The sequence below is a fragment of the Arachis hypogaea genome, chromosome 3 (genome assembly GCF_003086295.3).
Source record: "Arachis hypogaea cultivar Tifrunner chromosome 3, arahy.Tifrunner.gnm2.J5K5, whole genome shotgun sequence".
NCBI classification, from domain to species: Eukaryota; Viridiplantae; Streptophyta; class Magnoliopsida; order Fabales; family Fabaceae; genus Arachis; species Arachis hypogaea.
In genome coordinates this window covers 140398351-140408995 of record NC_092038.1, presented here as the reverse complement: position 1 = coordinate 140408995, position 10645 = coordinate 140398351, and the positions used below count along the sequence as shown (strand labels likewise).

At 33.0% G+C, this 10645-nt stretch overlaps 1 protein-coding gene across 1 annotated transcript; it reads left to right on the top strand.

The window, feature by feature from the left end:
* The first annotated feature begins 4282 nt into the window (after positions 1-4282).
* On the top strand, positions 4283-6179 carry LOC112734657 (isoflavone 3'-hydroxylase). Its single transcript, XM_025784071.3, has 2 exons — positions 4283-5252; positions 5520-6179. The coding sequence occupies exons 1-2, from the start codon at positions 4347-4349 to the stop codon at positions 6135-6137; spliced, it is 1524 nt and encodes a 507-aa protein (XP_025639856.1). The 5' UTR covers positions 4283-4346; the 3' UTR covers positions 6138-6179.
* The last annotated feature ends 4466 nt before the right edge of the window (positions 6180-10645 follow it).

The window sequence follows — 10645 nt, the reverse complement described above, 5'->3', positions numbered from 1 at the left end:
TTAATTATTTTCCTTTTGCATTGCTAGTTTGATTCTATTTCGTGTTACCAAACAAATTTTAGTTAATGTATTATTGTTTAAGGATTAGCTTTTGGTATGTTTTAAATATAAAATGTTATTTAATTTAAATATAACATTAAGAAGATAATAAAATAAAATTATTTAATTTAATTTAATATATATATATATATATATATATATATATATAATATTTATAGTTACATATTTATTATTTTTAATATTATTCAATTATTCCCATACTAATTGTTCGGTAGCCCGGGTACCGGACGGTTCGGGGTGATACTATGGTTGGTGAGGTGGGGTATCGCCTGGTTCCGGGTTGCTGGGTTGGATGAGGAGTAGCCGACGTCCTGAGCTCTTCGTGTGGAGAGGGGGTGTCACCTGCAAAGACACTCCGACGCTCTAGTTAGTCAGGTGTGCAGGCGAAAAGTGGGAAGAATGGTATGTGACGTATCTTGGGGGAGCGGTAGGACCCTCCCCATATATACCGTGTCAGAGGTGGGCCCCGCAAGGGCAGACACACCTTCTTCGAAGCTTCCCCATACAGTTGTAGTAGAGAGCTGTCAAGGACGCGTGTCCGGGTTGGTGGTTGGGCGCCTCGCACCCGACCGTTCGGGTCGGGTTGCCTATGGGTCGAGTCGGCCCGCATGATGTTTGGGCCAGGCCGTAACAGTGCCCCAACGCGCCAGCAATGATTGTGAGGGCCATTGGTGGCGTTTTATGTCCTCTCTTGTTTGTTGTCGCTAGATCGGCCGCTCGTGGAGAGGACGTGCCTCTGGCGCGCGTGTCTGTTCGTTGCTAGGCATTACCGTTCGTCGCCTCGTTCTTTGCGTTGGGCATTTAATGCTCATAATGGGCTGTTTCAAACCCTGCGAGTAAAGACTCTTTTGCCCTTGCATTTCGCGCTTCTTGAGTTGGTTTTCTAACTCCCCCCTAGTTTTGCATTCTATTTTCTCCTCAGTGCCTAGCTCTTCCCTACCTTCATCTTCTCGTCTCGAATTTTCTATTGCGATTCATGCATCCTTGTGCATCCACTCCTTTTCACTCCCTTTCGAATCATCACAATCAATCCTGGTAAGCATTCATCCCTTGCTTTCTGTTTCATGTTCGTTTTATCTTCATTATCTATGCTCTTGTATGCATGCTGCTCTCCTGATGTGACTTGCATGCTGGCTGTCGTTAGTGTTAGATAGGTGCATTAGGGGGTTACCATTCTAGGACGTTAGTTTTAGGCTTTACTCAAGATTTGCTTCGGCCATACTTGGTTTCAGTTGTTGAATAGGCTAAAAGTAATTTCTGAGCCTTTTTCGATCTCCCGACCTCGTAGACTAACCGAGTGGTGCCCACTGTAGGTATGCCTCATATTGTCTCATGAGCTTCCTCCTCAACCGCGGGCTACGACCGGTATGCTTGGGTGACCTCTGACGTGAAGGACTCCCCAAACCAGATGGGTGAGGAGGAGCTTACAGAGTTCCGTCAAGTCGAATACTTGTGCGGTGGGACTAACGAGGAGGCCAACTATGATGTTTTCGTTTCCGCCCCCAACGAACGGTTATACGAACTCAACCTCCACTCCCCCGAGTTGCCGACTGAATTTGGTTCTACAAGGCAATGTTCACCCAGTTGGGGGTTTGCCTTCCTTTCTCTTCTTTTCAAATGGCGCTCCTTAACCGGATTTCCGTGGCGCCGTCGCAGTTGCATCCGAACAGTTGGGCTTCCATCTGCTGTTTCGAGATGGTGTGTGAATATTTAGAGCTGCCGGTGTCCGTCGACGTTTTCTCTTCAACCTCACGAATCTTTCTAAAGAAGGGAAAGCGAGGAAAGGGTTCATTTCCTTCCGATCTGTCCAGGGTCGGAGGATTTTCGGCTTTTTCGAAGACTCTTACCATGGATTTACGGATAAGTATTTTAAGGTGCGTCCAGTCAAAGGTCGCCATCCCTTCTGACTGTCATTAGAAGGACAACGCCTCGTCCCGACGTCAAAGAACCTCCCATGATTATCACTCTCATGAAGAAAAGCACAAACCTCAATCATAAGAACCTCCCACAATGTCCATCGACACTTTCCATAATAGGCAACCTGCACCACTTGAAGCCCAGTCTCCACCGAACTCTCCACGCTCTTTTCTACAGTTACGGACGAGTTTACTTACAACGATCCAAATAAATTATATTTTTTATGGTCTAACGTGTCTTTTAGAGGGGTATTTTTAGGTCGACTATAATGTCAGCCAAAACTAAAAGTTGGTATATAATATTTGATTATACATATTATAAAGAGTTAATTTATAATTATATATAGAAGGTGAATTTTTTGTTTAGTGACATATATAAAAAAAGATATTTGATTATATTGATAATAAAAAATTATTTTTTTTAAATATAAAATTTAGAAAAACTAAATTTTAAATTATATGCTATTTTTTAAATAATTATTTTAATATTTTAATTTATTAGTTAAATTATTTAAAATTTAATCATATTTTATAATAATAAATAAATTATTGTTATGTTATATATATTTTAATTTGTCTTTACTATTAAAATTTTTTAGATTTATCACTTTCTAAGTAAAATACTATTGTATTTCTTAATATTTGTGTTAAATTATAGTTTCATTTCTAATATTTAAAATGTTTTAAGTTATTTTTGTTACAAATATTTTATTTTATTTTATTTTTATTCTTTGACTAAAATTAAATTTTAATTTTTTAAAATACGACAGAAATGGAATTACAGTAGTTGGCAATATGCAGATAGTTAGTTAAAGACTAACTAATTGCAGTAAGTTCTATTGAGAAGTTTGATATAAGAAGCTAAGCTCTCATTCTCTATGTACATACTCTACATTCACATCTAATCACAATATAATTCACTCTTCATTCTTCTCTGCTTCTTCTCTGCCATATTTTGTTTCCTTGCTCTTCAAGATTCTGAACTATTGGGTTCTTGACACTTCTTTTTTTATGTATTGTTATGTTATTTTTTCCCCTCTTACTTTTACCACTTTTATAACCAAATCACTATAATCACAATTAATACTATAATCCATATCTCTAAGAAGATGACAATGAAAAGGAAAGAACGGTTCGGCTTTTGAATGCGCTTCATGTGTTTATCCACGTGACCACAAATAAACTTCAAGGTGCTGTCATTCATCCAATACTGATGTTAGCACAAACCAAACTTGTTTTTTATATCATAAAAATAAAAAAATTTATATATACTTATATAGTAAAAATAATATAAATATTATTAAAAAATAGTTTTGAGAGTCAATGGAATTGACTATGGGTTTTGACTCCTAATAACTTCTAATGTGAATTGTTGGTACCTCAGTTAAAAATCTTTGTTTTTTATTTATTTTGTACAGGTAACTATTATGTATTCAATTTCACATATTTTTGTTTCAACTCTACAAGTCTCTATATTTACTTTCACATTTTTTTTTCTGTTTTTCTTGTATTTTTTTTCCTTGTTCTATTTTTTTTTTTTTCAGTTTCCCCTTGTCATTTTTTCCTTGTTATGTTTTTTTTTTTTCAGTTTCTCCTTTTTAATTAAAAAGACAAATAAGAACAAAAAGAAAAAATATATGTCAATAAAAAGAAGAAGAAATAAGAACAATCGAGAAAAAGAAGAATGGAAAGAAGGATAATGATATATAGTGATTAGTCACAGTGCGGAAGTTAGAGTGAGAGAAAATATAGTTTTGGAAATACAAGTAGTTTTGGTTAATAAATATTTCTAGACCAATCAACTAGTAGTCCAACTTAATTACAAAAAGGACTATGCGTGTTTGGTAAAGTAAAGAGATATAAACAAAAACGATAATATTTAGTAATAAAATAAATTAGTCAAACCAAGTTGGGTTGGTCTAGTGATTAGCTTACTAGTCCGCTTAAGCAAGTGTCGGAGGTTCGAATCCCGCCTTGTGCATGCAGCAATTCATTAGCCAGCGACAAACTTTTAAATGGAGCTCAGTACCGTGAGAAATAAAAAAATAATAAATTAGTCAAAAATAATTAAAATTTTATAATTAATAAATATTAAATAAAATAAAATTTAATTATTGTTTTTTGTTCTGGTCTTTTTACCATTACTAAATACAACATCCTCTATCCACCACATATTTTCTCATTTTTTTTTATTTTTGTAATTTCTTCATCACGTCAGCAGGCTGGGAAACAAGCCAGAATAATTTTATGACAATTGAGAAAGAAACAGTAATAATCTCAACTATAAAAGCACCTCAAAATATTGTTATTTGCATATGCCTTTGAGCAAAGCATTGAAGCACTCATATATACCTCTACCTATCCTCTCTAATGGAACCTTTTTTGTATTACTCCCTTTTCACAATTATTGTTGCCTTCATCATTATCATCACTCTCACCAAGACAAACACAAGCCACAGTAATAAGAAGAACCTTCCACCATGTCCACCAACACTTCCCATAATAGGCAACCTACACCACTTGAAGCCCCGTCTCCACCGAACTTTTCACGCTCTTTCCCAAACCTACGGCCACATTTTCTCTCTCTGGTTCGGCTCTCGCCTTGTCGTCGTTGTGTCCTGTCCAACCCTAGCCCAACAATGCCTCACCAAATACGACACCGTTTTGGCAAACCGCCCTCGTTTTCTCACCGGAAAGTACCTCTTTTATAACCATACCAGCTTGGTGTTCTCTTCCAACAACGACCACTGGCGCAACCTTCGTCGTATAGCCACCATGGACGTCCTCTCGACGCCCCGTCTCAACTCCTTCTTCGAAACTCGAAGGGACGAGGTCACCAGGTTCATAAGAAACCTGGTGGCAGACACGTCCATGGGGTTCGCTAGGGTGCAACTGAGGCCCAGGATAACGGAGATGTCACTCAATAATATGATGAGGATGGTCTCCGGAAAGAGGAATGAATATGGAAAAGACGACTGCAACGCCAGGGATGACAACGGAGCAGGACGGTTCAGAGAGATCATCAGAGAGATCCTGTCGTTGGTGGATGCGAACAAGAGCGACTTCTTGCCTTTGCTTAGGTGGTTTGATTTTGATGGATTTGTGAAGAGATTGAAGAGGGTTGGTGAAGAAGCTGACATGTTTTGGCAAGGACTCCTTGAAGAACATCGCAATGGGGAGCATGGTAATAACGATACCATGATACAACATCTCTTGCTTCTTCAAAAATTGCAACCTGACTACTACACGGATCATATTATCAAAGGCCTTATTCAGGTGTGCACATGAATAACTTAGTAAATTAAATTTGCATGGCTAATATTTCCAACTATTTTTTACTTAAAAATTCATATGCAGTTATTTTGATGTAAAATTAATAATTAAATATTATTAGATAATTTAACATAATTGACTAAATTATCATTTAATAATTTTTAACTATGAAACAACTGCATATTAATTTCTATCATTTTTTATATCGCATTTAATTTGTTCATTTGAACCAATGTGTTGGACATTACTAATTAAATAAACTAAACTTAGGATATGTTGCTTGCTGGAACAAACACAACGGTTCCAACTATGGAGTGGACGTTATCCGCTTTGTTGAATCACCCAGAGATACTGAGGAAAGCAAAGGATGAAATTGACAATCACATAGGCAAAGATCGTTTAGTAGATGAATCAGACATTCCAAATCTTCCTTATCTTCAAAATATTATCCATGAGACACTTAGATTGTACTCTCCAAGTCCATTGTTACTGCCTCATTTTTCTTCAGATGAGGTGAATATTGGAGGATTCACTATTCCACGTGACACTATAGTGTTAATTAATTCATGGGCTATGAGAAGAGATCCTAAAATTTGGGGTGATGATGTTGAGTGTTTTAAGCCTGAAAGATTTGAGAAAGAAGGGGAAGCAAACAAGTTAATGGCATTTGGATTGGGAAGAAGAGCTTGCCCTGGATATGGATTGGCAAATCGTATAATGGGTTTGACTTTGGGATTATTGGTTCAATGTTTTGAATGGGAACGACTCAATCATGAAGAAATTGATATGAGGGAGGACAAAGGTTTCACCTTTGCAAAACTAGTTCCATTAGAGGCTATGTGCAAAGCAAGACCAATCAGCAAGAAATTAGTTAAACATGAAATATGATATTAATTGGAAATAAATATTGTTACTTTTATTTTTTAATAATTTCAGTATGCTACTTTTATTTTATAAATTCGTGCAAATATATATATATTGAAAAAAATTATATATAATAATATTATAAAAAATAAAATAAATTTTTAACATGATATCTAAAAAAAGATTATAATCTTGATAAAATTATCTCCAAACGATACAAAAGTCATATAAATCCTTGATAATGATTTAAAAATATGATAAGAATAACAAAAAAAATATTATATTTTTTATAATTGACAAAAATTTTTGTATTTAATAAATAATTTATCTATTTAATTAGAATTTTTTTTGAAGATATTTAAATAACTATTTCAAAAATGTATACAAAAAATTGGAGAAAAAATTTGTTTTTAAAAAAAATTTGTCAGTTATAATCATTTTTATAAAAAAAACTACTTGACATAAAATTATTAAATTTTAAAGATAAAAATATTTTATTTTTTAATAATATTCACAAAAAAATTGTATAAAAAATCTAATCTCAAAACCTTTTTGAAGAAAATATATTATTTAATATCTATTTATATTTATGGCAGTTTTAAAATTTTCAAAAATTTATTTGTGGTTTGTATCATTTAAACTTATTTATCTTTAATAATTTACTCTAAAAAAAATAAAAATAGCAGTATCTTATTTCTATTAATTATTATTTTTTTTTTTTATTATTATCTAGCTAGTGTATCGGGTTATGTGATGAGAATATGGACAGATGCACCATTCCACGTGTAGATTTATTATAGGTATATAAGAATATGGTGACTAATCATATCTTTACTTAAGATGATGATTAAAAGTCATTTAAAAATATGTATATCATAATTATTATTTTTATAGGAGTAGCCATCCTAATATACCTTATTTAGCACAAATATGTCGTCTTCTACGTGGAAGAAAAATATGATGATGGTGTGTATGCTAGTGAAGCTTCAGACTATATAAATTCATTACAAATGCTAACATTGTCTATATGTTCATCGTATCACATGTCCCATGCTATATACAAATGTTAGAAGACCATATATAAAAATTTATTATTTGTTATTATTATTTTTAATTATTAATTTAATTTTTTAATTTAATAATCTAACAATATATTTTAACTTATAATTTTAAATATAAATTTTAATATTTCTCTAACATTTCTCTACTCCAGACTAAAGACCATATATCAATAGAATGAAATTTATCAATCCCATCCTTTCATTTAATTATATAAATATTGTCCCATGATATCTTATCATTCATTTAATCACCAATTTAATTCAGCCGATAGAAATTTATACGATAGAAATTTATACGCAAGTTCCGATGGCTAATTTTATTTTATTTTATTTTATTTTTTATAAAAATTAAACGAAAAAGTTTGTAAAATAACAAAAAAAAATGCAACAGACTTTAGTAATTTTTTTAATGTTTAAATAATTTTATTGATATAAATTTATTTTTTATAGATATAATACTAGTTTTATTTTTTTATGAGTTGATTTATTGATATTCTGAATACTCGTGTGTATAAATTATAGTTTATTTTTAAAATTAACTAAGCGGATTCAAGCTGAAGCTATATGAAGGAAGCTAGAACTTTTTTTTTTTACTTAAGGAAGAAAAAAGAAAGAAACAAGCAAGGATATGAGGAACAGAGGTACCCAGCCACTAAACTACCGCATCAAACTGAAGAGAATCTTACAACGCTTGTAACCATTCTGAATATGCATTGCTGAACGTGCCTCTCCTAGCCATGGAATCGACTATCCTAGATAAAGTTTAATTGAACCTCCCAAATTTTACTAATAAGCTCTTACACTTTATTAATCAAATCATCTTCTTCATTCTTTGAACTTGAAAGTCGTTGAATGGCGAGAAACACGGCCTAAAACGAATGAGTCTCACATATCACCTTTTTGAACACTCTCAAATGGCAATGGGCCCGTGCAACCAATAATCCACATACTCATAGAACTACGTCACCGTCAACTTCTACCGGACAAAAGTAATGCCAACGTGTAGAGGTGAAGGATACAAACACTTTTATCGGATTAGATTTTTTATTAAAATTATGAATCACAAGAAATTGGACTTAGAGACATGGAGGTTCCACGGTTTCTCCCCTTCACTCTCGGTCACTCTTGCTTTCTTTTCTTTCACGTTTGGTTCGTTTCCAGTAAGGAAAATGAAGATTAGGTGGTGATGATAAGTATAAAAAAAATGTTAGGTGTCATGGTTATAGATAAAAGAAACATGTGTCATATATGTATATAAGCCACCTTAGCTTGCTTTCTTTCTTGCTTTAATATGTATATACATACTGAATATATGTGTAATGGCATATATGTAGGATAATGGCCTTCGGCCACTTTCTTTTCCTTTTCTCTTTTTTTTTTTAACTTTAATAATAATAATAATAATAATAATAATAATAATAATACTAATAATAATAATAATAATAACTAAATTAAATTTTATTTTATTAAATTAATTTTCAAAAATTTGGGATCTTATATTCTATCCCACTTATAAAAATTTTCGTTCTCGAAAATTGATATAAGATAGAAAAGATTTGCATCAACTTCACTTTCAAAACGTCAAAAAAAGAAAGAAAAAGATTTGGCATGTCCAGTTCATGTGAAGGAAATCATATCTTATAAATGATAAGATATAGTCGGGAGTTATTCAAAACATATCTCAAGAAAGAAGTTCGAAATAAAAATTTCTCTGCAAGCAATCAAGAAAAAGATGACTTCAAACTACTTTAGCACGAATAAGGAGTATACGTTTTCCTAAAACTTTACTTCTAACGTTCTCAAACCCCATGATTCACGTTACCTATTACTTCTATCTCGTCTATGATAATCCATTAGTGTTTCCATATACATGAATCATTAGTATTAAGTTGGCCAGACCTAATACCATGAGAGATGCAATAGTTGACTAACAGAATTAATCAATAGACAATCATGCATTTGAAATTCAAACTCTTGTCAGTGGGACAAGTCCTACTGCATGACAGACACTTAGAGTATGCAGTAAAGCATAGTCAGTCCATTCCCAAGGCTCTAACGGGAACGAACTACTCTGATACCATAATGTAACACCCTAACTTTTAGCACGTCATGATCGTACCAAAAGTAAGGCGTTACAGACCTAATTTCCTTTATTATAAATTTACTATTGAGCCTTTACGTCGATATTGCGTTTCCATTTTTAAGAAAATTACAGAAAAATAGATTTTAGTAATTAAAATCACATAACAAAAGATCTTCAAATAATAATAATCACATAATTATTAATAATAATAGATGCTATACAATTAGATTCAATGTAAACTCACATACAATACCTATCCCTCTGGATAAAAATAAAAACCCTGAAGCAACAAGGGCGAGGGAACTCTATAAAAATAACAGGATTCACAAGTAAATCTACTAATCGTCTGCAACTTCTTACTGAATCTCCGAACATGTGTCACTGAAAGGGTGGAAGATTTGGGGTGAGAACAAACCACACGTTCTCAGTAGGGAATAGGAATGCCGTAAAAGTAATGGAATAAAATGCAAATAATTAACTTTACTCAATAAAAATATATTTTTATCAAACCCTTTGAAAATACTCTTGATTCTACTTTAGATAATTAATTACCTCCTTTTAAAATCTCTTAACTCAAAACAAAACTTAAATATAAAATTAGTCACACTTTTTGTCTCTCAGCCACATATTAATCCTCAGTCAAATGTCAACTCGTAATCACTTTAATACACACACAAACAAGTAGTTCAAGCAAGAGATTCAATTCAATGTACAAGCAAGTCACAACAAGACAAACAATACAATCACAAAGTAATAAGACAAGCAAGCGCAATCAAATGCAAATGTGCAAACAACATGATGCATGTCTATCCCTAACACAGGCCATGAGCTCATGTGTCGGTTGCCTACCCGCTCCCGACATTACCCGGGCACAAGTCCCAGATATGGCTTTCCAGATGCATCAGTGTGCTTATAAGTCGTACGGCTAGGCCGCATCAGTGTGACTTTCCAAATCAATAAGCGTACATCTGGAAAACAGTTCTCAGTGTGTGGGCGTCCCCACTTTACATTTGGCACTAAGGCCCAAACAATGTCACATCTGCTCTCCTGTGGCAGACACTTCATTAATTAATATATTCTTTAAATCCTTGTTCTCTGTTCTCCTATGGCAGAAATTTCTTTTCTTAATAAACCGAGCTCAAATCTTTACTTAAAACAAAATCTCTCCTTAAAAGATTGGATTTAAAACATTATATTTTTCTTAATAAATCAAACTTTAAAATAGAGTAAATCTTTTCTTAACTAAATATATTTTAAATAATTTAATTTTCCAAAACCAAATCTTTTAAAATAACTTTTCAAATAAAACCTCAGTTTTTATAAAATTTCGACGGCATTTTCTCTAAAATTCGGTCTAAACCACCCTTACGGGTTCCCTATTCCTCAAC